At 61.7% G+C, this 26,090-nt stretch overlaps 1 protein-coding gene and 1 long non-coding RNA gene across 7 annotated transcripts; one reads left to right on the top strand and one right to left on the bottom strand.

Moving 5' to 3' along the window:
* The first annotated feature begins 1,060 nt into the window (after positions 1 to 1,060).
* Positions 1,061 to 24,947, top strand: RASA4B (RAS p21 protein activator 4B). 6 transcript variants are annotated; one of them, XM_006942017.5, is made up of 22 exons: positions 1,084 to 1,222; positions 5,069 to 5,273; positions 6,048 to 6,104; positions 8,137 to 8,245; positions 8,759 to 8,820; positions 9,971 to 10,103; positions 11,527 to 11,608; positions 12,120 to 12,251; positions 12,502 to 12,593; positions 13,859 to 13,976; positions 14,232 to 14,382; positions 14,638 to 14,702; positions 15,012 to 15,124; positions 15,366 to 15,558; positions 15,775 to 15,912; positions 16,454 to 16,598; positions 16,956 to 17,122; positions 19,382 to 19,519; positions 20,530 to 20,665; positions 22,187 to 22,307; positions 24,090 to 24,154; positions 24,305 to 24,947. In XM_006942017.5, exons 3-22 carry the CDS (start codon positions 6,089 to 6,091, stop codon positions 24,421 to 24,423), a joined length of 2,295 nt encoding a protein of 764 aa, XP_006942079.2. In that variant the 5' UTR covers positions 1,084 to 1,222; positions 5,069 to 5,273; positions 6,048 to 6,088; the 3' UTR covers positions 24,424 to 24,947. The 6 variants fall into 6 exon arrangements, 5 of the variants coding, with proteins under 5 accessions (XP_003998616.2, XP_006942080.2, XP_006942078.2 ...); XM_006942019.5 differs by having other exon boundaries at positions 8,132 to 8,245; XM_003998567.6 differs by lacking the exon at positions 5,069 to 5,273 and having other exon boundaries at positions 1,061 to 1,222; positions 8,132 to 8,245.
* Positions 13,083 to 15,375, bottom strand: LOC123382625. Its single transcript, XR_006591258.1, has 2 exons — positions 15,236 to 15,375; positions 13,083 to 14,896 (listed from the first exon to the last, which is right to left on the bottom strand). It is a non-coding gene; the product is annotated as an uncharacterized LOC123382625 (long non-coding RNA).
* Positions 24,948 to 26,090: the final 1,143 nt, after the last annotated feature.

Below are 26,090 nucleotides of genomic sequence, written 5' to 3'. Positions count from 1 at the left end.
TGTGTTGTACAAATAACAAAATAGGAAAAGAAAACAGAAGGTAAGAGAAAATAGAACCTGTGCTAGGCACCCACACATAGTGTTTCCTGGGCATCCTTGGCAGGTGTCACTGCGCCCTTGTTGCTGGTGATGAAATGAAACCAGCTCATGGCAGTTCAGAAAGCCACCCAGAGTGACCCAGCAAGGGAGTGGTGAAGCTGGGTCTAGGATCCAAGTCTGCAGTGATGTTTCAGACGGTGCCCTCGGAGCAGGAAGGGCGGGGTAGGGGGGGACAGATGCCCAGGGCCAGTTATGGCTGTGCCAGTCCCAGGACTGTGACCTCTAGATCTGGGAGAAAACCGCGAGGGGCCAATTCTAGAAACCTGAGCTCCTCATCCAAGTTCCCACCTCGGGGGAGGGAGGAGGCGTTAAGTGAGGTGATCACTGAGAAAGCCCCCTCCTCACAAACAGGTTCTCAAAAAGAATCCTGGTCTTTCAGACTCAAATACACTGTCCCCAAAGCTCTGGACTGCCCTGGCTCTGGCTGCCTCCTTCTGTGTCCAGGTGGCTCTAACATAAACACACATATTGTTTGCTAAGTTCGTCCGATTGTTCATTCATTCATCTTACACCTACGCAGCGCGTCCCACGCGTCAGGCTCCGGTGGCCAGGGCTGTCCTCCTCGCGCGTCCCCTACCCGCGTGTCCCCACACTTGCCCGCGCCTCTGAGTACACACTAGGGCCCACTGCCCCCGTGCACCTGGGAACTGGCATTGGGACCACGCCCGCCGCCCACACATACCCGTGGCACGGGCCACCCGGCGCCGACCGTCGCCCCCTAGCCCCACGGCGCCCCCGAGCCAGCAGGGCAACAGATCTCGGCGCAGGCCCCTCCCATCCCCCCAGGCAGCCAATGAGCGTGGCGGCCTGGGCCGGCCCCGCCCACGCCGGGGAGCCCCGGCCGCCGATTGGCCCTCCGGGGAGCACTGGCCCCCGCACGTGGGGCGGGGGCGGGGGTGAATGAAGTGGAAGCGATTCCCCCGCCCCCGCGCTTACCTCCCGCGCCCGGCGCGGCCCGCCCCCCCGCCCCCCAGCGCCCAGTCCCGCGCTGGCCGCCCGCTGCAGCCGACCCCGGCGTCCGGCTTTCCCGGACCCGCATCCCGCGTCGCGGACCCGCGATGGCCAAGCGCAGCTCGCTGTCCATCCGCATCGTGGAGGGGAAGAACCTGCCCGCCAAGGACATGTGAGCGCTGCCGCGGGTGGGGGCCCCAACTTTCTGGGGAGGGGCGCTGCCCCTTGTGCCTGACCTTTCTGGGGTCCGCACGGCCCGCCCACAAGTGGAGCAGCGGCGAGGGTGTGGCGAGTGTGGCCGCGGTGGGGGACTGGAAGGGAAATGGGGACAGTTAAGATTTGTTGCAGGCACCGGGCAGGGGGTGACAGGGAAGGGCTGTGGACTGGGGAGGGGACGGGGGTCCATAAGGGGCCTTGGTTAGCAGGGAGACAGCGAACGGCGGCTCAAGAAAGGAAGGGTAGAGCTTTAACAGGACAGGGGCTGAGCGTGGGGGAGACCTCGCTAGGAGATGCCTCAGTGAACTGCGGGGGGTGTGGCTGGGCGGGTGGGGGTGCCCCCTGGAAACTAGGGGTCTTCCTCAGTAATTCCGAAACCTTTAGTACCCGGGAGTGTGCACCTGAAACACGCCCCCAGGGCGGGGGGCTGTCCCGGGGCTTCCAGCTGCGCGCTGGCGTGGAGGGTGAACCTGTAGGTCAGGAGGCCGGTACCGTGCAAAGATGGGGTGGCTGAGCCATGCGGTGGCTTTACCTCCTCACAACTGCCCAGCAAGGCCGTTCTCATCGTTCCATTTTACAAATAAGGAAACTGAGGCTCAGAGACGTGAAATGCTGGCTCCAAACGGCTGAGCACCATCTTGGGGCCAGAGCTCCTAACCAACACCAACATCTAGGGCTTTCCCTGGTCCCTGGCCAGATTTGAGGAGGTTTTAGGGACCGCTTGTCCCAGCCCCTTTCTCAGGAGGTTCCAGAGCTGAGTTGCCCCATCCAATCCTTGCCTCCCTCGCATACAGCCTTAGACAGCATCTTATCTCTGAAGCCTCAGTTTCCCCTTCTGTAGACTGGAGGTCAGAATCCCTTAAGCACAGGGGTGTCTGGCTGGCTCAGTCAGTAGAGCATGTGACTCTTGATCTCGGGATTGTGAGTTCTAGCCCCAGGTTGGGTGTAGAGTTCACTTAAAAATGAAATCTTAAAAAAATAAAATAAAATCTCTTCAGCACAAAGCTCCAGGTGCGCTGGCTGCCTGGAGCAGGGTGTGGGGGAAGGGGAGCCCAGAGGCGGCATTGGGTCCAAAGTCTACTGTCGGGAGCCCCCCTCCACACCCCTCCTCTGCCCAACCCCGGCTCCTCAGCAGGCACCTGGATGCGAATGGGGAGGGGTGCAGGAGGCTGGGGCGCGGGCATCTCTCCCATAGGCGCAGTGGCCCCTGGCCCCCGTGAATTTCCCCGCTCTCTCAGCGCCTTGAGCAGTTCTAGTTCAAGGCCCCCTGGGCCAGGCGAGGCCAGACTCAGCAGTTGCTATGGCAATGGGTGAGGGAGGGGGCTTCGAGGGCCATCTCCAGGTGGGTTTCTGAGCTTGTAGGTGGGGCGGGAGCTGAGCCTGTGGTCTCTGGGGAGAGCAGGCAAATGAACTCCGAGGAGGGTCTTAGCCTCCAGGCCCAGCCTCTGAGCACCCCCCTTGCTGGCACTGGTAACTAGGTCAGCTGGGCCTCCTCTGGCTGGTGGCTGCCGGGAGGAGCATCCCCTCCGTCTGTCACCTCCCCCCCCCCCCCATCCCCGCAGGCCCTAGTGCCTGGCCATAGGCTTTCCCCAGCCCTGGGTGGTGAAGCCGTGGACTTCGTCTACCAGGGGGCCAAGGTGCCGGCTTCTCTGGCCAGCCCTGCCTCTGCACAGCCGAGGGGCCTTGGGTCTCCTTCCCCGGGGGAGTGGCCACCGAGGCCTGTTGGTTTGCCTCTGGGATCTCTTTCCTTGCCCTGCCCCCTTCCCTACTCACCTCCCCTCACCTCCTTTCCTCCGCCCTCCCCTTAGTGGCTCTGACCTGTCACCTGGCTCTTAAATCTAGCTGTGACCCCGCCTCCCGTCCCCTGCCAGCCTCTCCTGGTTGGGCTCTTCCCAGCCCTGCTTGTGCACACGTTTAGGATCTTCTGCCTTCAAACACGCCCCTTCAGAGTCCTCCAGAAAACTCCTGGTCATCCTTCAGGACCCCTCTCAGACGTCTGCTCTGGCTTTCCCTGGTGCCCTCCGGCAGGGCTGTTCATTTGCTGTTTTGTGTCCTCCAGCGGTTTGGGGGCAGTTAGGATGAAGCCCTTGGTGGCAGCTGCTGCTTCTTGGGCAGCCTGGGGGTGAGGGTAGGAACCGGGACACATTCATCTTGGCATTCCTGGGGCTCTGGGGTCGCCTGGTCCACAGTAGGGGGGGGGAATAAGGGGTGTGGAGGACCTTTCCATTTAATCCTTTTATTTGTCCTATAAAGTAGATATGCTCAATTTGTAGAAGGGGAAACTGAGGCTCAGGGTGTGCAAGTCACCTGCCAAGGCCACACAGCGTTTGGGTAGGGAAGTCAGCATTCAAACCCACTCTTTCTGCTGCTGACAAGCCAAGAATCCTGGCTGGACCAAGGTTTCAGGCCTGCTGTGGGGCTCTGTGGGGACTGAGCCTTGCAAATGCCATGCAAATGATTTAGCTCCGGATGTCAGGGGTTTGAAGATCACCGGAGGCCCCACACTGAGTGCTGGAGGCAGGGGTGGTGGTGAGCCTGCCTCACTGTGCCTCTTCGGCCTGTCTCCTGAGTAGCATCTCTTCCAGCCGGGACTCGCACACCTCTGAGGACGGGGAGCTCACTACCTTTATAGTGGCCCATGTTGACTGAGACTGTTCTAAGGAGGGAGACATCATCACACGGCCGTGGCCTGCCTCCCTGCCACCTCCACTCATGGGCTTTTCGTTCTCTTAAGGGCACAGGGCACAGCTGTGCTCCCCATCACCGACAGCTTTTAGAGCCCACCTGTTCCTGTTTTGTTTCCCTCTACCGTCTCCCATCCTTGGGTGCCTGGGTCAGCCAGACAGGAGCTAAGTCTCATAATGACTGGTGACTGGCTCCCACGCCCAGTGGCCCTGGGGACGGGCCCGGAACTATTTCAGGGTTTGCCCTGATCCTTCCCCTTCCACGGCCTGGAAACTGCCAAAGGCCTAAATATAGAGACCCTGCAAGTAGCCAGGCTGGGGAAGGAGAAGTCAGACAGGGGACCAGCCCAGGGGCCTCATCAGGGCAGAGGGTACTGGGCAGGGCCACAGGTCCCAGCAGCTGGCCAGGGATCGTGGTCGGGCCTCTGGCTTCAGCCCGCTCTTGACACCGGCCCTTCTGCCCCCCTGTGACCCAGCCACCCAGCTCACCCTGCCCCTGCACACGCAGGTCTGTTCCAGCCTCCGGGCCTTTGCCCACTCCAGCGACCTTGCCTGTAACACAAGCCACAGACCTCACTCTTCATTCAGAGATTCATTCGCTGAGTGAGAACTGCGCTGTGGGCAGAGCTGGGCTACAGGGGTGCCAGGGGTGAAGGCAGAGGCGGGGTAGAGGGGGTCCACCCCCCAGAGGCCTCAGCCCACACCGATGTCTCCCTCCTTCGGAGTTCCGGTGCAAACATGCACGCAGCTGCCGGGGCCCTGCCGCCCAGCCCAGCTCCTGGGGCGCACAGGGCCCTGATTGCTGGAGGCCTACGGCCCCCTGGCTTTGGGGTGGTGGGATGCAAGCTGGGGTGTTCCCCAGGGGCTCTTTGGAGGAGGGGGCTCCTAAAGGACAAGGGGAAGGGCTACAGGAAGAAGAGCAAGGCGTCTAGGGCGGTGCCAACATTTACTGAACCTCTCCCACTGGCTGGCCCTCTTCGAAGGTCAGGGCCCGAGGCAGCCGTGAGCCACCGTCGTGGCCCCACCGTGCCATGTGGGGAACTGAGTCTTGGCAGACATTTCCGGTCAGCATCAGGAGGACCTTTGGAGATGTTTGCATCTCGTGGCTTCCTCTGCAGGAAGGGCCCCTTCTGAGAAGGGAAGCAAGACTTGGAATTTCCCCAACCTCCAACAAGCAAATACACTTCCTTTTAATGGACACTGGGCCTGAAAGGCACTTCTGGAGACAGTCCTCACCCCCTTACTTGCCTGGGACCAGCCCTAGGCCTAGACCACCCCAGGAATCCCCCACCAACGGAGACCAGGGCGCCTGAGCGGTCCCAGGTTGGTCTGCCCCTTCCTTCTCTCCAGGGTGGCCGAGAGCTCGGGGGCAGACTGTTACATTTGTTCATTCATTCGTGTATCCAGGAAACATTCCTGGGACCCCTGTCCTAGCCCCTGGGGGGACGCAGAAGTGGCCCCTGCGCTCAGGTAGTCAGGTGGGGATGGCAGCTGAGGACAGTACTCACGAGCAGTCCCGGGATGGAGAGAAGATGGAGAGTTTGTAGGCAGTGGGACCCAAGGGGAGACCTTACTTCCTGCTTCTGGGACGGGGCAGGGCTCTTGGGGGGGTAGGTGGGGGGGGGGTTGGGGGAGGCTGAGGCTGGGAGGTGGGCCTCGCTGTCCAGGCTGGGGAGCAGCAGTAGCAAGGGGTAAGGGTTCAAGGGCTCAGAGGAGAAAAACGGCTGACTTGGGTGTTGAGGATAGGGGTTCCTCCAGCTTGCCCGGGGCTGTTCCTTGGGCACCGTTACAGGGCAGGGCGGGAGGAAAGGGTGGCAGGAAGAGGCATCCATTCATGAGCGGGGGGGGGGGGGGGGGTGGCAGTGAGCCGTTTCTCCCCTTCCCCTGCATCTGGGCAGGGGAGCCTCGGTGCCTCCCACACTGATGGCGGGGCACACGTTTTGGCCTGAGGAGCCTTCAGGCACCAGCCCGGGCCCTGGTACCTCAGACTTGATTGTCTTTCTCCTGGGGTCACCGAGGGGAGGGCTGGGAACCCCTACCCTCACCCTGCCTGCAGCTGGACGCCAGTCCGCCCTTCCCTGGCCTTCTGTCTTGCAGCACCGGCAGCAGCGACCCCTACTGCATCGTGAAGGTGGACAATGAGCCCATCATCAGGTACCGGGGTGGGGGTGGGGGGTAGAAGGGGGAGGTCTTGGAGCATCTAATCCCCTGTCCCCCGCCCCCACCCCCAATGCCCTGACATACCCGCTTGGAGGGGAGAAAGACCCCACCCGACCAGTAACTCCTCATGCTAATGACTGACCTTGATGCCCATCCAGGGATTATATCCAAGGGCTTTTCACCAACTCTGCCCCCCCTTTTTTTTTTAACGTTTATTATTTATTTATTTATTTATTTATTTATTTATTATTTTTTATAAACATAGGGGCACATGTGTCCCTTTGTTTTTTTTTTTTAATTTCTTTTTAATGTTTATTTTTGAGACAGAAAGAGACAGAGCATGAGTGGGGGAGGGTCAGAGAGAGAGGGAGACACAGAATCTGCACAGGCTCCAGGCTCTGAGCTGTCAGCACAGAGCCAGACATGGGGCTCGAACTCACAGACCGTGAGATCTTGACCTGAGCCCAAGTCGGAAGCTCAACCGACTGAGCCACCCAGGCGCCCCTAACGTTTATTTATTTTTGAGAGACAGAGAGTGAGCGGAGGAGGGGCAGAAAGAGAGGGAGACACAGACTCCGAAGCAGGCTCCGGGCTCCGAGCTGTCAGCACAGGGCGCGACGTGGGTCTTGAACGCACGAACCGTGAGGTCATAACCTAAGCCGAAGTCGGCCGCTTAACGGACCGAGCCACCCAGGCGCCCCGTTTACAATCTTTACAGCCCTCAAAAGGGACAGAGGATGATGATTAGGACCAGCAGCTGTCATTTACGGAGTACAGTCTGCCGGGCCCTGTGCTACACCTTTTGCAGCCCATTTGAAAACTTACAACGAGCTGGCTGTGATATTATTAAATCGCGTTTGCAGATGAGGAGCCCGGAGGCTCAGAGAGACTAAGTAACCTGCCCAGGGTCACCTACCTAGCAGGTGGCAGATTCGGACTGGAACCCAAATCTGGCGGAGCCCAAAGCCAGAGCTCCTTCCCCCTCCCCGGCCCTTGCTCCCGCTTCCTGAGAGACTCGCACAGTGGTTGTACCCCAGAAAGGCTGCTCCAGCCTGGGGGCCCCAGCCTGTACCCAGAAGGGCCACGTCCCCTGGGTGTGGACAAAAGGGCTCCACGATTCTGGGCAGGGCCTTTGCGGTCTCGTGCCCTCCGTGTCCCGGACTTCGTGGCCAGAGCCGCCCCCCTGTTCCGCCCACCTGAGCGCCCGTGGCTGACCGCCAGCCAAGGCTGACAGACTCGCGGTTCTTCCCCCCACTGCAAACAGGACCTCAAGTCTTTTGCCTCATTCCCTCCAAGCCACGATACCAAGAGGGGGCAGGCAGGATGGCTCTGGTTGTCTCTGTGACAGACAGGGAAACCGAGGCTCCAGAGTTCAAGTTACCTGAGAAGTGGTTGGGGTGAAGGTGACGCCCTGAGCCTTCATCCGGGTCCTTGGGGGTTTCAGCTCTGCCCCACCCCCACCCCCACCCCCACATGCCCTGCTGAGTCCCGTGAGCTGAGGGGCGCTGCCCTGGGGGTTTGGCCAGAGCTGGGTGAGGCTCTGCCCACGCAAGACCTCTCTGGGTCAGGCTCTGGACCGTGGCTCCCAGGCCCCCCCAGGAGGATTGTCTTGCTCCAGGGTCAACTTGGCCATCCTCCTGTTCCCACCCTTAGTAAGTCTGTTCAGCATCAGGAGCCAGGGTGAGGCTGGGAGGCCGGGCTTCTGGTCCCGGCTCTGCCACTGCCCCGTCACGGGACCTGAGGCCAGCTACAGCCACCTGTGGCCTCAGTTTCCCCACATGGAAAATGGCCTGATGGATGCGGCCCTGTGCCCTGCCCAGAGCAGCAAGGAAGGTCAGGAAGGAATGATTAATGGTGGGCAGTAGGGTCTAGGACAAGGAAAACCATCCACTGGCAGAGCACTTGTTCCCGGGAGTGGAAGGAGATGTGGGGAAAGGTGGACTTAGGTCACACGGCCCCGTCTTGCCGTGGCCTGGGTCCTGCGGGGGGCCCAGACAGGTGCTGAGGGTCCTCTCCTGTAGGACAGCCACCGTGTGGAAGACCCTGTGCCCGTTCTGGGGTGAGGAGTACCAGGTGCACCTGCCGCCCGCCTTCCACGCGGTGGCCTTCTACGTCATGGATGAGGATGCCCTCAGGTGGGTGGGCCCCCACTCTTTGGCTGGGGCCCAGACCCCACCACCTGCCCATTTCACTGCTGGGACTGCTGGTCGCTTTGCATCCCCTTTACAGCCTGGCGGGAGGGGGAGCCCAGAAGGGTCTGGAAGGGATCGGGGTTTGAGCGTGTGGGTGTCTGTGGGGGCGGAGGGTTCACTGGGCTCACACCACATCGTACGTGTGCGTGTGCGGGGACACAGGCACGGGTGTGCTGGGCCGCGCGTGGGGGCTGCTAGCTAGAGAACCCACAGAGCAGGAACTCGGCAGATGCGTGGGCACACGTGTCCATCCGTGCGCAGAAACAGGGCACATACCCACGAGAGGGTCCAGAATGCAGGGCCTACGGGAGGATCATGGGTCCTGCTGCAGTAGGCTCCTGTAAGTGACGAGCGTCAGCCTCCCTGCTTCCCACAGGGCCCCTGAACTGGGCAGGAGGGGGGTCCTGAGCCCCCTGCAGAGCCCTGCCCAGCTCTGGTTCCCTCTTCATCCTCCAGCCGGGACGACGTTATTGGGAAGGTCTGCCTTACCAGGGACACCCTGGCCGCTCACCCTAAGGGTAAGACCCCCGGGAGGGAGCCTGTGGCCCACTCTGGCCTCCCTCCTCTCTTGCCCCACTGCTCTGCTTGTCCCTGGCCTTCCCCCATTTCAAAGACGCTGCTTCTAGGCTGCTTCAGGGCCCGTGCTCAGGGAGAGCCATGTCTGCCCTCCCTAGAGAAGGGCCTCTGGCCGGCTCCGGCACCCTGGCCTCTGTGCCCTGGGCCCCATTCTGCCCCCTGGCTGGGACTGCACCCCCCTAGGGCCGAGGGGGGCTGCTAGCAGTGGGATCTGAAGCCTCGGCAGGCAGAAGAAGGGCCTCTCTATGCTCCATTGCTGAGGTGTAGAGGCCCCCTCCTCCCAGTCAGGCTGGCTCTTTCTGTACCCCTGGAGTCCCCTCAGCTTGGGCCCCAGTGCCACCGTGTCCTAAGCCTGTGAAGGGTCAGCCTGTGGCTGGGCTGGGCCCCTTTGGTGACTGCCGGGATGCTGACATTGTTTCCAGGGTCAGCTCTTTCCCAGCCTCACTGTGTGACCCGGGGCCTCCTCTGGGCTGGGTCCCTATCTGCCAGGGAGGGTTCAGGCCAGGAGCTCTCAGACAGTACAGGTTCCGCTTGTCTGAGTCCCCGGGACTCTCCCGGGGCCTTCCCGGCACGCACCTGCTCCTGTCTGTGAGGCCGGGCAGGCATGCGGGGGTGGGGGGGGACTTTGCTGACTCATGGAGCCTCTTGGCCCCTGCCAGGCCAGAGGCCTTTCCTGCCCGCTGCCCCACCAGCCCCTCAGGGTCCAGTGGCCCAAGTGATGCTGTTCCCTTGCTGCTTCCCTGTCTGGCCTTAGTTCCTCCTCCAGCAGCCCTAGACAAGAGCCATTGTTTTAAGTTGGAGAAACTGAGGACAGAGAAGGCAGTCCCGTCGTGAGTCAGGGTCAGAGCCGTCACATGCCTTGTGACACAATAGTAAGGACACAGGGGTCACCGGATTTGGATGCTCATCAAGGCTCTTCCAAGTGCTGTTGCTCAGCTGCTGAGCCTCAGTTTCCTCATCTGTCAGTGGGGACAACAGACCCCGCCTCACGGAGCTTGAGAGGACCCCGAGGGGCCTGCAGAGGGGGCCGGGTGGCGCCTGGCGGGGCTGAGGGAGAGGGCCAGGCCCCCGGCTGAGCCGCCAGCCCTACAGGTTTCAGCGGATGGGCGCACCTGACGGAGGTCGATCCCGATGAGGAGGTGCAGGGTGAGATCCACCTGCGCCTGGAGGTGGTGCCAGGGCCGCGGGCCCGCCGGCTGCTGCGCTGCTCTGTGCTGGAGGCCAGGTGAGACGGGAGGCGCGGGGGAGCGGGGCGGAGGGCCCCACACAGCTAGGGACACCGGCTAGGACTCCCGGTGTGCCGTCCCCCCCTCCATGTCCTGGCCCTGCACCTCCTCCCACGAGGAGGGCCTCGGACCCGAAGAGGTTTCCTGGGTGGCCGCACACGGGAGGCTATGTCTCTTGGAGAAAGGGGTGAGGTTCTAATGGTGGAGCTTCGGGCATCACAGAGGGGACCCCAAACTCTGAACGTGCAGGCCCAGTGCTAAGACTGGGCTTCTGCTGCCTCTGACTCCAGTATGAACTTGACCTGATACGGCGTGGATGTGTAGCGGGGTCCTCAGTGGGGTGCGGGGTGGAAGGAGTTGCTGGAAAACTCCAGATGGGAGGGGCGGGGTTCTCTCCAGGAGGGAGGCTTGGGTGGGAAGGTGGGCCTGAGTCACCTGTGACAGGGTTCCCCCTCCCCCCCACCCCCGGCTATTTTTAGCTGCAGGCTCCCCTCCCGTCTGGGCCTGAGTGTGAGTCACACACGTTCCATGAGAAGCGCCTTCCTTTCTGGCTCCAGCCCACCTCCACAGGGTCCTTGCTCGCCTCTGGGGCGGCAGGGTGGGGAGTGGAACCCCATGGCCTCCGCTCAGCAGGTGCCTGGGTGGGAGGAGTGGTCTGTCCAGACCTCTCTGTAAAGTGTGAGGGGCCTTGGCCCCCGCCGCCCCCAGCTCAGACCCTGCTGGGGTCCTGAGAGGCCTACGAAGCTGCCTTTGCTGCAGAGGCAGAAAGAACATTTCTCATCTTTCTGGGCAGGTCCTCAAGGCCAAGCTCTGGGATTCCTATTAAACGGTTCTGAGGAAGAAAAAAACCAGGCATGAGAGGCTTTGAGCTGAAAATACCAAAAAGAGCAGAAGCTAATATTTATAGTAGATGGAAGAAGGATGGGCTTTGTTGTTTTGGTGCAAAGGGTCCTGAGCTGGGGGCGCCTGACCGCCCTTGGGCCTTGCAAAGGACCAGCTGTGGAGACAGGGCAGGATGGCCTATCGGGGCTGCTCATGAAAGCCCCCTGGCCCTGTGGGGCAGGCCTTCTAGAAGCCCGTGATCTCAATTGTTGGGGCGATCTTCTCCATCCCACTGACAAGGAAACCGAGGCTCAGAGAGGTGGCCCCAGCTCAGTCCTGCCCTGGGAACAGATTGCGGGTGGGGCGGCACAGCCCGGGCTGTTCCACGGATGCGCTCGCCTCCCCCAGTCCCCAGAGCAGCAGCTAGTCCTGCCGAGTCAGAGGATCCCTGGTCTGGTGTGGGTGCCCCCGGAGGCCCATGGGGTGAACGCTGTGGGAATCAGGGTCCAGAAAAGGGAGGGGTGCTGTGCATAGTTACCCGGTGGGCCCGGATGACCCCCGCAACGGTCATGTGACAAGTGGATGCTCCACCTTCCCCAGGGACCTGGCCCCGAAGGACCGGAATGGTGCCTCTGACCCCTTTGTCCGAGTGCGCTACAGCGGCCGGACACAGGAGACCTCGGTGAGGGGGCTGGGGAGGGGGCAGGCAGGCTCAGGGTCTGGCCTGGGCCCTCATCACCCGGGAGGTCAGGCTGGGACTACGGTCCCACAGAAGAGGCTTGGAAAAGCGGGGTGACCTGTGTGAGGGTGTTAACAGATCCCAGCCCTTCTGGCACCAACCCCTGCAGGCTGGGCCGAGACGACCAGTGTGGGGTTCATCTGCACAGTCCAGCGGCTCCCCGCATGGCTTTCCTCACCTCCAGCAAATAGCTGGGGTGGTGGGCGCAACCCTGGGAGGAGAAGGGGGTGGAGTCTTGGCTTCTCAGTGCCATCTGCTACCTTTTTGCTGTGTGGCCTTGGACAAGTGCCTTACCCACTCTGAGCCCCAATTTCTCCCGGTTTGGGGAAGGTTTGAACAGGAAGTTTATACCTCTCCTGCTGCAAGGCCCCTGCAGGGATCCCACGTGGGGTGTTTGGGGTGGCGGGGGCCCCCAAGGGGCCCCCCCCACCCCTACTCACCCCGTTTTGGGCAGATCGTGAAGAAATCACGCTACCCACGCTGGAACGAGATGTTTGAGTTTGAGTTGGAGGAGGGGGCCGCGGAGGCGCTGTGTGTGGAAGCCTGGGACTGGGACCTCGTCAGCAGGAATGACTTCTTGGGCAAAGTGAGCACCCTGCCCCTTCTGGCTGCACCTGCCCCGCCTCCATTCCAGCACCACCCCCCTTCTCCCCTTCTCCCCTCCTCCCCCACCCCGCCCTGCTGCTGCTTCAAAGGGGCACTCCCCAGGGCCAGCCACTGGTGCTCAGGCACCCCCGGAAGGGACTCCCCCAAAGGAAGATTCCTTGGCAAGGAAGAGCGCTGAGGGCCCCAGCCCCAGCCCCAGCGCGGCCCCCCTGCCTCTGCCTTGTCCCCAGGTGGTGTTCAATGTCCAGAAACTGTGCGCGGCCCAGAAGGAGGAGGGCTGGTTCCGGCTGCAGCCCGACCAGTCCAAGAATCGGCGGGGAGAGTGAGTGCCTGGGGCTCGGTGGTGGGGCTGGTGGGCTCGGGGTCCCCAGGGCAGGGGGGCGCGGACAGTGGCTCCAATAGGCGGGGCTGCGTGTGGTGGGGGGAGGGGCTGACGCAGCTCCAGGTTTCTTTCTGCGCTTGCCCGATGGCCCAGGCTCCGTTATCCCGGCCTATCCTGCCGCCTCTGGCTTCTCGCAGCCTTGGACTCAGCCCTGTCCTCCAAGGCAGTCTCCTGCTTTCCACCTTCTGGCAGATTCTGGAACAGGCCTTCAGCCCTTTCCCTTTAAGGGTTTCTCTGCAGACCTCAGACCATAGTTTGAGTCCCCAGAGCTCTGACTCTCCCCCCAAATTCTCCAGGAATAAGGTTGCCAGATAAAATACGAGCTGTCCCCTTAAAGCTGAGTTTCAGACAAACAATGAATAATTTTTAGTGTAAGTATGTCCGTGCGATGTTGGGGACCGACTTCTACCAAAGATATTCAGATTTAACTGGGTTTCTTGTATTTTTATTTTGGTAAATCTGGCAACCCCCTCAAGGAAGCCCTCTGGCCTCCTCGCTCACCACTCAGGCCGGAAGTAGGGGATCAGCAGTGTCCCCCACTTTGGATGGTTCACTCTGTCTCTCTGCAGAGGACCCCAGACCCCCCATCCCCACCATCAGCGGGGCAGGGGCAGGGCAGGGGCTGAGTCCCGCAGCAGGCATTTCCATAGGACGAGCCGTTTTGGCGGCTTCTACTGTGTATGAGGCCACGTGCTAGTGCATCACTTAGTGAACTGTCCTGTGCTTCTGGACGTGGGGGCCTTAGAGAGGTTAAGCCTTGGTCAGCACCCTCCCCAGAAGGGGTCTGAGCAGAGGAGCTTGGTAGTTAGATCCATTATGGCGAGTTGCTTAATCCCCTCGAGCCTCAGTTTCCCCTGGCAGGTTGTTATGACAGTTGGGGATTGTGTATGTGGAGGAGCGGATCTCTGAGAGTTTACAGATTCAAAGCTGGGAGCCCCGCATGTCCATATGGGTCAAGCGCAGAGTTCAAGGCGTCTAGAAGTGACAGGGAGCCAGGCGGTGAAAATGGGTGGTGTTCCCCTGAGTTTGGAGGCGGGAAGGGCTTTCCAAGCAGAGAGCACCTTGGGGAAAAAGTGGGAGGGGTGCAGTGCAGGGAACCAAGGTGGAGGGCAGGCCCCACGGGGGAGTATGGAGGCAGTGCGGGAGGGGGCACGGCCCAGGTGGCCTGGGTCCCTGGTGGAGAGGTCACAGGCTGCCCGTTCCAGGGGCAACCTGGGCTCCTTGCAGCTGGAGGTGCGGCTGCGGGACGAGACGGTACTGCCCTCCGGCTGCTACCAGCCCCTGGTGCAGCTGCTGTGCCGTGAGGTGAAGCTGGGCACCCAGGTGAGGGGGCCCCGGGGGAAGGTGGGAGGGTCCAGGGACAGCAGGCCTGTTCTCCCTGTCCTTCTAAACCTGCTCTGAAGAGCAAAACTCTCAGTTCTCAGGATGGTAAGGAATTAACCAATGCCCAGGGCCCCTCGCCATTCTGTGGGAAAGCACCCCTCCCCCTTCCCCGTGGTGGTCCCAGGCCCTCAGAGTGAAGGGTTTGGGTTCCCCTGTGCGTCTTCTGACCCTGCCTCTCCTTGCTGCCTCCTGCAGGGCCCAGGGCAGCTGATAGCACTTATCGAGGAGACAACAAGCACCGAATGCCGCCAGGATGTGGCCACCAACCTGCTCAAACTGTTCCTGGGGCAGGGACTGGCCAAAGACTTTCTGGACCTGCTCTTCCAGCTGGAGCTGGGTCGTACCAGTGAGGCCTGGGAGGGGGTGGCCCGTCTGAGGGTGTGGTGGAGAGGGGAGCCAGGAGCCAAGGACTCCAGAGATGCTGAGAGGGGAGAAACCTGGGAAGTCTTCCTGTAGGAAGCTGCCTGATCTGATTAGGGGGCAAAGGAAAGAGCAAAAGGCAGAGTTGGGGCAGTGGGCTGGGGGCTCCCAAGGTCCTCTGTCCTCCCCAAAGCCTGGTCCCTCTCTCAACCCCCCTACCCACTAGAACCTCTGCTTGTAGGTGAGGCTAACACCCTGTTCCGGAGCAACTCTCTGGCCTCGAAGTCCATGGAGTCTTTTCTGAAGGTGAGGTTGAGTGATATGTGCTCTTTGTTTCATAGATGAGGAGTTTCAGAAGGGCCAAGAAGCAGAGTGGGAGCTTAGATTCCAGTCTCCTGTGTCCAGGGCCCTTTAAGGCTAAGAATTGCCTTCATCCGTCCATGCAGTCATCCTGTGGCAGCAGTGTGTCGCGCCGTCCCCATCGTGTGCCCCGCTCTCTCCTGAGTAGACACAGCAGGCAGATGGTGTAGGGGGTGGCTGGGGGGTCAGCTGCAGGGAGATGGCAGGCAGCTGGAGGTGGGAGACGGGACCAACGCCACTCACCGCCGCCCCCAGGTGGCTGGGATGCGGTATCTGCACGGCGTCCTGGGCCCCATCATTGACAAGGTGTTTGAGGAGAAGAAGTACGTGGAGCTGGACCCCAGCAAAGTGGAAGTCAAGGACGTAGGGTGAGGCCGGGGGCGATCCCTGGGGGCGGGGGTGTCAGGCCCTTTATGCAAATGTATGTTTTTCGCCCTTTCTGCCCGGGCCTGGGTCTACCTTTTCATCGCTCTGCCCACCTGTGCGTTGCCTGTGTGCCCCTGTCTCCGCTGACGCCTTACTGCGCCTGTCTCCAGGAGCCCCTGTGCCGCCGTGTGCACGGGCGCTGACCTCGACCTTCTCTTGCGGGTCCCCTGCGGGCCAACGCAGGTGCTCGGGGCTGCACCGCCCGCAGACAGAGGCCGAGGTGCTGGAGCAGAGCGCGCAGACGCTGCGCGCCCACCTGGCGGCGCTGCTGAGCGCGCTCAGTCGCTCCGTTCGCGCATGCCCCGCCGTGGTCCGCGCCACCTTCCGCCAGCTTTTCCGGCGCGTGCGCGAGCGCTTCCCCAGCGCCCAGCACGAGGTGCGCCCTCTGCCGGTGGGGCCGGGCGGAGGGAAGAAAGCGGTGGGGAAGGGGGCAGCTGTGGCGCCCGGAGGCGCGGTGTTGGGGGGGGTGGGGCTTCGAAGCGCCTGGCGGGGTCGTGGGGAGAGGGAGAGGCGGGGACAGCACCAAAAACCAGCGGGCTCTTCCGAGCCCCGGCCTCGGGGAGTCCAGCCCCTGCTCTCCCGCACCCCCTAGAACGTGCCATTCATCGCCGTCACCAGCTTCCTGTGCCTGCGCTTCGTCTCTCCCGCCATCATGGCGCCCAAGCTCTTCCACCTGCGGGAGCGGCACGCGGACGCCCGCACCAGCCGCACCCTGCTCCTGCTGGCCAAGGTGCGGGCCCGTGGACACTGGCGAGATGCCCGACCGGGTGCCCGGGGGGCCCTTGCCTGGACAGCGGTGTGCTCCCCACTGGCTCCAGGAACACCTGTAGCACCGCACTTTATAGTTTGCAAAGCGTTTTCACGGGCACCGATCTCGTGTGGATGAGGAAACGGGTCTCCGAGGGGCAAGAGGTTCCCCAAGGCCGTGTAGCCTGCGTGTGAATAGGGGGCCTTGTAGCCCCAGCTCTACTCACTCCCAGGCTGGGGTCGTCACACCCAGTGGAACAGGCTGATATTAAACTTGCTGTGAAAGGCCAGCCGGTTGGGCTCAAGTAGCCTCGACTGTCGGGTCCCGAAAGGCTTCAGACTCCATGGGGTGCTCGGCGCCGAGTCCCAATGGGGATGGAATGGGCCTGTGAGCAGTGCGTGTGCTGCCTCCACCTCTGCTTCTACAGTGGGGGTAGCACAGATTTGGTGGTGGGGCGGGGGAGGTTGCAGGGGTGGGCCCTTGACCCAGCAGAGCCTGGCCCTCGGCGGCTGTCCCCCCTCAGGCGGTTCAGAACGTGGGCAACATGGACGCGCCAGCTTCCAGAGCCAAGGAGGCTTGGATGGAGCCGCTGCAGCCCACCGTGCGCCAGGGCGTGGCCCAGCTGAAGGACTTCATCACCAAGCTGGTGGACATCGAGGAGAAGGAGGGTGAGCTCTCCCAGAGAGAGAAGCCCCGCGCCCCGCGCAACCGCCCCAGACACGCGTTTGCTCCGCCCCCCGGCTGGTGGCCCCGCCCACACTGGATCCTCCTCCGGCCCCGCCCACAGCCCTCCAGGTGTCGTCTGCCCCGCCCTGTGTCTCCGGTCCCCACCTACCTCTGCGCCTCTCTGCGTCCGCGGCCTCTTGGTCATGTTTGCCCGGCTCCCTGCCCCATGGCCTTGCCCGCTGCCGCCTGTGCCCCTCGAGGCCCTGCCCACTGCCTGCTGTCGATGTTTGCTCTGCCCGAGTCCCTGCTTCAGCTTGGTCTCTCGGCTCACATTTTGCCCTCCCTCCCTTGCCCGCCAGAGCTGGGCCTGCAGCGGGCGCTGAGCTTGCAGGCGCCGCCGGTGAAGGAGGGGCCGCTCTTCATCCACAGGACCAAGGGCAAGGGTCCCCTCATGTCCTCCTTCAAGAAACTCCACTTTTCCCTCACCCCCGAGGCCCTCAGCTTCGCCAAAACGCCCAACTCCAAGGTGGGTGAGGAAGGAGGTGGGCAAGCGGGGGCACCCTGGAGGCACCTGTCCCTCCCTTGGAGCCCATCCCAGGGTCGGGCAGGACCCTGTTTGGGTGGCAGCCACAGTATCTCTTAAGACTCACGGGAGGGAAGCTTCTTTTCCCCAAGGGCGGGGGGTGGGGGGACAGTGCTGCAGTATCAGTCCTGGCTTCCTGGTGCATGAATTGGGTGGGGGGCTGAGGGGTGCTTCCGGGAAATCAAGGAATTAGAGCGGGTCTGGGAGGAGTCCTGGTTTCCAGCTCTAGGAAGGGTCTCAGTCGCTCTGAGCCTTGTTGCCTTGGCCTTCAAGTTGAGGATGACGGTCCCTACGTGCCAAGCTGTTGAGGGTAGAGGAGATGGTCGCTCTGAGGTGCAGCGCCTGGGCCCTGCACGGGGCGGGATCCTGGCCAGTGGAATGACTGAAGGCCCTGGGCTGGTCCCTCTGTGCTTTTCTCCCAGGATTGGCAGAGGGCATGCTTCTTGGGCAGACCTGCTGACCCCGAGCTGGGCCGACCCGGCCCCCAGTCAGTTAGGCTCTGGGGACAGTCTTCCGGGGATGCCCAATCCAGCCCTGAGCAGTCGATGGGGGAACTGAGCTCCCTGGGTGACTCCTCAGCCTGGGCCTCTCGCTTTCCAGCGCATTCCACTCTAAGCAGCTGCCTGGCCACTGAGTCCCCTCAGCATTTTCTGCAGCCTCAGCAGAGCCCAGCAGGACCTTCCCTCATCCCCCTCTGGGCTCAGCATTGAGCTCTGCCCTGTTGTGGACATACCGCCCATCCCCCTGTGCAGCACCACCCCCATCTGCCCCCCTCCTGTCTCCCCTCCAGCAGGTGTACCCCAGAACGGGCAGCACATCCTCTGCCCTTTTCTTTTTTTGATTAAAAAAATTTTTTTTTAATGTGTATTTATTTCTGAGAGAGAGAGAGAGACAGAGCATGAGCAGGGGAGGGGCAGCGAGAGAGAGACACAGAATCCGAGGCAGGCTCCAGGCTCTGAACTGTCAGCACAGAGCCTGACGCGGGGCTCGAACTCACAAACCGTGAGATCATGACCTGAGCTGGTCAGACGCTGAACTGACTGAGCCACCCAGGTGCCCCTGATTTTTTTTTTTTAATTTTTTTTTTTTAACGTTTATTTATTTTTCAGACAGAGAGAGACAGAGCATGAACAGGGGAGGGGCAGAGAGAGAGGGAGACACAGAATCTGAAACAGGCTCCAGGCTCTGAGCTGTCAGCACAGAGCCCGATGCGGGGCTCGAACTCACGGACCGTGAGATTATGACCTGAGCCGAAGTCAGACGCTTCACTGACCAAGCCACCCAGGTGCCCTGCCCCTGATTTTTTAAAATAGAAAAAAAATTTTTTTTTTTAATTTTAGAGACAGCACATGTGAGAGGGGCAGAGGGAGAAAGAATCTTAAGCAGGCTCCATGGTGAGCATGGAGCCTGTGCAGGGCTCGATCCCACAACCCTGGATCATAACCTGAGCCGAAATCAAGAGATGCTTAACCGACTGAGCCACCCAGGTGCCCTTCCATCCTCTGCCCTTTGGGAGGCTCTACCCCAAGATGGCTGAGATGTGTGTCCCCAAGGCTCCCCTCCAGGTTTCCCCACTCGCTACTCATCACTGAGGCCAGCAGGGGTTGGTGGGCTTGGATGCGAGGCTGGGGGGTGTGGGTGCTCTCCAGAGAGCCGTGGGGACTGGTTATTTGTGTGCTAAGGGCCCCGGCAAGCTCTGATGGGAGAGACAAGGGGCTGGGGGCCGCTGGCACAGGCGGAGTTTTAGCAGCTTGGGGGCCCCTCGGGGATGTAGATCTGTTAGGCGCAGAACTCCCCATCATCCCGTTTGTGTCTTACCATATTGGATGACGACAGGAGTGAGAAGGGGCCAGGAGGTGGGTTGTGACTCTTAGAGCTGGGCAAGGTAAAGGCAAGTTGGGGAATTATTCATAAGGGAAAAGGCACAGGGTCTGATTCCGGCAGGTGCTACCTGCCAGCCCTGGGGAATGCTGGGATTCCAGACAATGTTTCCCATGCTCAGACCTCCCGGGGCCGCCGGGAACCCTCGAGAGGCCAGGCATCGGTCACCATCTGTCTGCACTGCATCTGGCCGAGGTCACTCACAGAGCTGGGTCCTCTACGCCAACCCCCGCTGCTGCAGAAAGGGAGACTAAGGCCCAGAACTAGGAAATGGCGGGGCCCCGGCTGGGACCCTGAGTCTGCCCACTCCACCCACTCCAGAAAAGTGCCCTCATCAAGCCGGCCAACATCCGGGCGGCGGAGAAGGTGGAGGAGAAGAGCTTCGGCAGCTCGAACGTCATGCAGCTCATCTACGAGGACGATGCGGGCAAGCCCCAGACGGTCTACCTGCAGTGCAGGGTGGGGGCCGTGGAGGGCCCTGGAGGGGAGGGGCGCTGTGGGAATGGCCACCTGGGGGGCGGCTACTCGGAGGCCCCAGGGAGTCCCCTACCCCTTTGTCGGCCACATCGGGTCCAGCAGGGTGTGAGATCCGGCGTGTGTGTGTGTGTGTGTGTGTGTGCGTCTCGTGTGTCTGTGTCCTAGACTCGGGGTGCCGTGCCTGCCTTTCCCTGGGCTTGTCCAGTTACCCACATGTAGGTCTGTGCGAGGCCCAGCGTCTGGACGTGTACGTCCCCATGATTTGGAGCTTCGTGTTGTACCTGTTTGCGGGAAACTGGATTTCTGAGTATGTGTGTTGGTGCCTGTGTGTTTGTGTGTGTGTATCAACACGTAATAATCACACGTTTACGGAAGTGTGTGGCCCCGAGTGCGTGACCTCAAACCGCCTTCTCGTCTTTTCACGTATTAACTCGTTCACTCATCTAAAAAATATCTGGTGAGCACCTGCAAGGTCCCCGGCTGTTCTCAGCGGTGGGGGTTCAGCGGCAGGCGGAACACAGCCTTGCCCTGGTGGAGCTCGTGTCCCGGGGGAGCAGATGGATGTTAAATAAATATTTAAAATGTCAAATGGTGGCAGTGCCTTCAAGAGCACAAAGGAGACTTAGGGAGGGAAATAGGACGAAGTAGGCTTCGGTGGGGGGAGGACCCCCGGCGCGTGGCATTTGAGCAGGGCCACTGTGAAGGAGGGACCATCTAGGGGGGATGCAGGGACCAGGAAGGAAGGCTGAAGTGGGAGGGGTTTGGCTTGTTGTGGGAAGTGACTGTCCCAAGCCACAGGGGGAAACAGTGACAGCAGGGCCACCACGTATCGTCGGCAGGGGGTATGCTGCCCCAGGGACAGCGGAGGGGGCCGGTGGTGGCCGCGGTCCAGCCCACGCTTTGCGCGTTGGCCCACGTGCTTGGGAGTGCCAGGGAGGGAGGGCTTCCCGGAGGGGGTGACCTCTGACCGCCGCCCCCCGTGTCGCCTGTAGTGCGTGAACGAGCTGAACCAGTGGCTGTCTGCGCTGCGGAAGGTGAGCATCGGCAACCCTGGCCTGCTCGGCTCCTACCACCCTGGCGTCTTCCGCGGGGACAAGTGGAGCTGTTGCCACCAGAAGGACAAGTCAGGTGGGAGAGGAGGCGCGGGCCCCTACCCTGCACCCATCCACGCGGGGCCTTCGAGCCCTGGCTTGCTGGCCTGGCTTGGGGGGCCGCCTGTGCGCCTGCGGGAACTCGCCAGAGGCCGGCCGGCCCCTGCGGGTGCTCCGGGCAAGGAGGGTTCGTGACTGGCTGGTTTGGGAAATGCCGTGTGGTGTGTGTGCCGCGTGAGGGGACACGGAAGGCCCTGTGGTGGCCTGAAGCCCAGTTGGGGTCCCGTTTCTAACACCCTGTGACCCAGGGCTCCCTAACTCACTTGACAGGAAGCCTTGTCTTGCCGAGGGACTGAGGTTCTTGCAGAACCAGGGTTCCAAGGAACGCGCTTTAGGAATTCCTTGCTGATGAGGGCAAGAGAGGGCCCCGGAGTTCGCGGTCGGGTACCGGAGCTGTGGGCGGGGGGACCCTGGGCACTAGAGGGCTGGCCGGGAGGAGCCTCTGCTAGAACTTTCGATGATGACGGAAATGGTATGTGTCTGTGCTGCCCGGTACTGAGCACGTGCTGGTCGTGAGCGTGTGTCCAGGCTTGAAATGTGGCTAGTGTGGCCCGGGAACTGAGTTTTAAGTTTGTTTTCTCGTATATAATTTTATTTTAGTATTGCTATTTTTTTAACGTTTAATCGAGAGAGAGCGGGAGCAGGGGAGGGGCAGAGAGAGAGGGGGGCAGAGGATCTGAGGCAGGCGCTGCGCTGACAGCAGAGAGCCCGATGTGGGGCTCGAACCCATAAACCGCGAGATCGTGACTTGAGCCGAAGTCGGATGCTCAACTGACTGAGCCCCCCAGGCGTGGCTAGTGGCTACCCTGTCGCACAGCTCAGTTCTGGAACTGTGACGATCTTCCCTCACCTCCGGCTGCTTCACAGAATTCTTGCTCCCCAGTCACAGAAGAGCCTCAGCCCTTGGAGCCCCCCCGCCTCCAGGCCGGGCCTCTGGAGCCTGGCACGGGAGGCCCTCGGAAGCTGACCCACCCACTCTAGCCCGGGCCCGCGTGTGGGACTGAGCAGTGGCGGGTCTTTACAAGGGTGTCGCTGGTCAGTTGGCCTGACCTGGAGCCGTTGGCTTTGACCTCGGTGACAACCCTCGTCATTGGTGAGGGGGGCTCCCCAGGGCACTAGGTGGCAGGGTCTGGTAGCCCATTTTATGGAGGCGGAAACTGAGGCTTACCAAGGGCCAGTACCTCTGCCAAGGTCGTAAAGCCAGCAAGTGGCAGGGCCAGCTCATTCCAAGGCACAAACCCCTCAGCTTCCCTCCTCGTGATCTTACGGTTCCAGGGCACTCCCTTCTTCCTTCCAGAAGGTTGTGCAGCTCCCACACTCTGCCTTCGTGTGTCCCAGGGCTCAGGAGCGAATCCGAGGGATGAGCTGCTGCCCTCCTGGGGCCCCTGAGCGTATTCCTGTCCCTCTCCCGGCCTCAGTGTCCCCACCTGCACTCCCAGGAATTTGGACGTAAGCTCTCACAGGGCCTGCCCACACCCTGCCCTCTCTGTGCCCCCAGATCTGGGCTGTGACAAGACCCGGTCACGGGTGACCCTGCAGGAGTGGAATGACCCTCTCGATCACGACCTGGAGGCCCAGCTCATCTATCGGCACCTGCTGGGCGTGGAGCCCGCGCTGCGGTGAGGGGGCCCGTGCAGCCCCAGGGAATGTGCCAGGCGAGGCCCAGAGTTGGGACTCGGGCTCAGGGCTGCTCTGTGTGGCTGGTCTCTCCCTTCGCATCAGGCCCGGCACGGGCCTGCCTTTGGTGGCCACACCTGGGGAGGGACACATAGGTCTCTGCGGCATGAGGCACTTAGGGCAAAGGTCCATGGGCTGTGGAAGCCCCAGCCTCCCAGCCTGTCCAGCCTTCCTGTTGTGCCCTCGGGGCTCAGGGGTTGCCCTCGGCCACCTCTCCGAGTTCCTCAGCCGCCTCCGTGGTGCCCTGGTTCCCAGCCCTGGCCCCAGCTCCCCAGCTCAGGAACCAACGGGATGCCTGCACCCTGCCCCACTGACTCAGAGGCTCTGGAGGACGAGGCCAGCATGGCGATATTTTTAAGCAACCCAGTGTTTCCTGAGAGTACTGCCTCCCCGAGTCTGCGGAATGGGGGCGGTTTTCTCTCCCACACTCCTGTCCCCGGGCCCTGGGGGAGGGGGGCTACGGTCCTCGCTCCTTCACGACTTATCCTTGTTTCCAGCAGTTAACTCTCTTCCTCAAAACCCTTCAAAGCTCATGCGGTCAGATTAGAACCACTTGCCCCCTTGTGAGCCCCAGTCACCAGTAGCCTCCAGGCCACCCTGCAGCCACCTCCTTTCTGCCGGTGCGGCCCCGTCACCAGCTCCCTCTCCATCCCTACTCTGGCCCCCTTGTTCAGGGACTTCATCCTCCACCTCCAAGATGAAGCCACCACCTTGTCTGCTCTGTTCCTGGGACCCACGGTTACCCCCATTTAAGCCAGGAAGTGGCAGAGGTTTGAACCCAAGCAGCCTTGTGTTCGGGTGGTCCCAACACGGGACCAGGGCTCATAGTCCCAATCACAGCACCCTGCCTGGAGAGCCTCTCCCACCTCCAGAACGCCTCGACCACCCTTCTCATTGTGCCCACCTCCTTGCCACCCACACCACCAGACCTCCTGCCTCACCTGCACCTCTGATCCACTGACACGGTGGCCTGTCCTCAGCCCTGCTGTACCCACTTCCCATGGCTGCTGGTACCAATTACTGGACACTTGGTGGCCAGAAACAACGCAGATGTATTCTCTCGCGGTAAATGTCGAATAAGTAAATGAACAGAGCAGGTGAGGGCCTGGACCGACCCCGCAGGACCTAGAAGGCATCTGAGGAAGAGGACCCCGTTAGATCTTAGCACAGGGACACCTCTCTTCCAAAACAGATCAGGGAGACCATCCAAAGGGCCAAGCCAGTCGAATTCCTAACTAAGGAACTTCAAGCCTGGGGTCCACTTGGCTGCCGACTCTCCCTCTGTGCAAACTCACAGGACTGTACCTGAGAGGGCCCAGGGTGGCCCAGGTCTGGTGGACCCTGGTTAGGAACCGTGCTTGAATTGTCAGTCTCCTATTTCCAGAAGAAAGAAGCTGGTTCCACAGCCAGTTAATAGTGGGGACTTTCAGGCCCCAGTTGGCCGCTTTCCCCAGGGCCCTCTGAAATAGGAGTGGTGCCTTCTGATGACCACCACCCCCCGCTCCCCCCCCCCCCCGCTGCCCCGTTTTGGAAGTGGGGAGGACCAGAGGAGGCTGGAAGAGGAAAAGTGCCAGGGGACCAGGGGACCAAGACCTGGGCCTCTGTTTCTTCCCCACAGACTGAAAGGGTCAGCCCCCCAGTCCCAGGACCCCATCCAGCTCAGGGGGGTCACCCAGCCTTCCTGGCCAGGGCACCAGGAGCCCTCACTCTGTCCTCCCCCGCAGGGAGAAGCACCGGGAGCTGAGCGCGGGCACAGAGGCGGGCTCTGTGCTCACAGGCCCTGGTGGAGGTAGGTCACCACCCCCCCCCCCCCCCCCCCCCCCGTGTGGACTCTTGCAGGGGCCCGAGCTCCCTTCAGGGCTGCTATGGGCGGGGTCCCACTCTCAGGGGCTCTCTGGCCTTTGGCCCCACCTTGCCCCCATCCCGCATCTGCCTCCAGCCCCTGAGGACCCACTGGCCCAGCTGCTGCAGGTGCTGCGGGACCTCCAGGAGGCCCACAGATCCAGCCCAGCCAGCTCACCGCCTTCCGAGCCCAGCTGCCTCCTGGAGCTGACGTGAGGCCTGCCCCACACTCCCTGCCGAGCCCCCTGACCGGTGCTTGGAGACCCCGCCCCCCGCCCCCATGTGCTTCTGGCTCTTCACTTCAGTCCCCCTCCCTGGGGAGCAAGGCTCAGGGCTCTCCTGGGCTGGGTGAGTCCGAAGGGACCAGGCAGCAGGGGGCCCATTGTCACCCACCTCAAGTCTCTAGGGGACTTGGGGAGCTCCTGCTTCTCCGTGAAGCCTGGCTGCTCCCCGCGGGCCCTGCAGCCCTCGCTGCTACTGGCCCAGACTCTGGGGACCCCTCCTGCCCAGGACAGATCTAGCCAGAAACCACCCCTAGGATGGCCCCTGCCTGTTGGACTGATGCTCCTTGGGCCCAGAGAGGTGGGAGGGGACACGGATCCTAGGAGGCCAGGCCTCGACCTCAGCATCCCCTTTGCTCCTGGCCACCCCCACCTGCTCCCCTGCGGCCACTGCCTGGGCCCCCGGGAGAGCTTCGCGGTGCTCTGTCGCTGACAATAAACCTGCTGTGACTGCCTGGCCTCTGGGGTCTTGTGATGGGGGTCGGTGGAGGGAGTGGGCCTGGGGACTCCAGTGGCTCTTGTGGGTGGCCAAGGACTGGGGCCACCAGCATAGTCTTTGTGTATCCCTTCTGTCTCCCACCCCCAAATCCCGGGGGGATTCCCTCCTTCCCCACAACTGTTGTCCCCACCACACCCCTGGGTCCCACGGCTCCATCCCCCACAGGCTCCAGAGCCTGACTTGTCTCCCCTTCCCTTCCTGGCATAGGGGGTGCTAAGGCTGTGCCGCCCCCCGCCCCCCAGCAGCGTCTGTTCTCTGGCTGCTTCCTTAGGGCCTCACACAAGTCTGCACACCTGTTGAATCTCCTTGGGTTTCAAGAACCTTGTGGTCAGGGACTATGGACCCCAGGGTCTGCTGTGCCCTAATGCAGAGTGAAGGGGAAAGAGGTGTGCACTTAAGGGGCTGCCACAAGTAGAAGCCCAGGCTTAACCGCATACACGCGGCCCCGTAGTGTCACCCACCACCCTCTCCTCCAAAAGGGTCCTGGGGTGGGGCGGCTGCTGCAGCCCAAAGGGGGTTACAACAAAGTGCCTGGCCATGTACTCCCGCACCCTCAGGGTCTCTCAGGCAGGGAATGAGGTCCCGTTTGGGTGAAAACGACATCCCCTTTTCCCCTCACCCCCGCCCAGAACAGTTAAGTAGCAATCCCTGGTCCAAACTTTCCCAGGACGGCCCTGAAGGGCGGGTTACAGCCTCAGGGTATCGTCACCCTCTGTGCCTTCCATTCCTCCCCACCTACTTAGCCTGGTGTGGCCTGGCTTGCAGGCCGGTGCCAGCCTCCACTTCCTCACCCCAGGGGCCCAAAGCTCAGGAGGAAGTGGTGATGGAAGCTCCAGGTTTCCTTGGGGGCTCCTCCGCTGCTGAGGCTTCGGTAGCTTATGGGAGACCCAGGCCCTTGGTTCTGCCAGCTCAGGCAGGGCCTTTAAACAGTAGGAGGGGCGCCTGGGTAGCTCAGTTAAACCTCCGACCTTTAAGTTTCCGACTTTGGATAGGGTCATGAGCTCAGGGCTCCTGAGTTCAAGCCCCACGTGGGGCCCTCTGCTGTCAGCACAGAGCCCACTTTGAATCCTGTCCCCCTACCCCTCTCTCACAAATAAACATTA

Source organism: Felis catus, chromosome E3 (assembly GCF_018350175.1).
Source record: "Felis catus isolate Fca126 chromosome E3, F.catus_Fca126_mat1.0, whole genome shotgun sequence".
NCBI classification, from domain to species: Eukaryota; Metazoa; Chordata; class Mammalia; order Carnivora; family Felidae; genus Felis; species Felis catus.
Note: the sequence above shows the minus strand (reverse complement) of the source record. Positions and strands in the feature narration are given on the sequence as shown.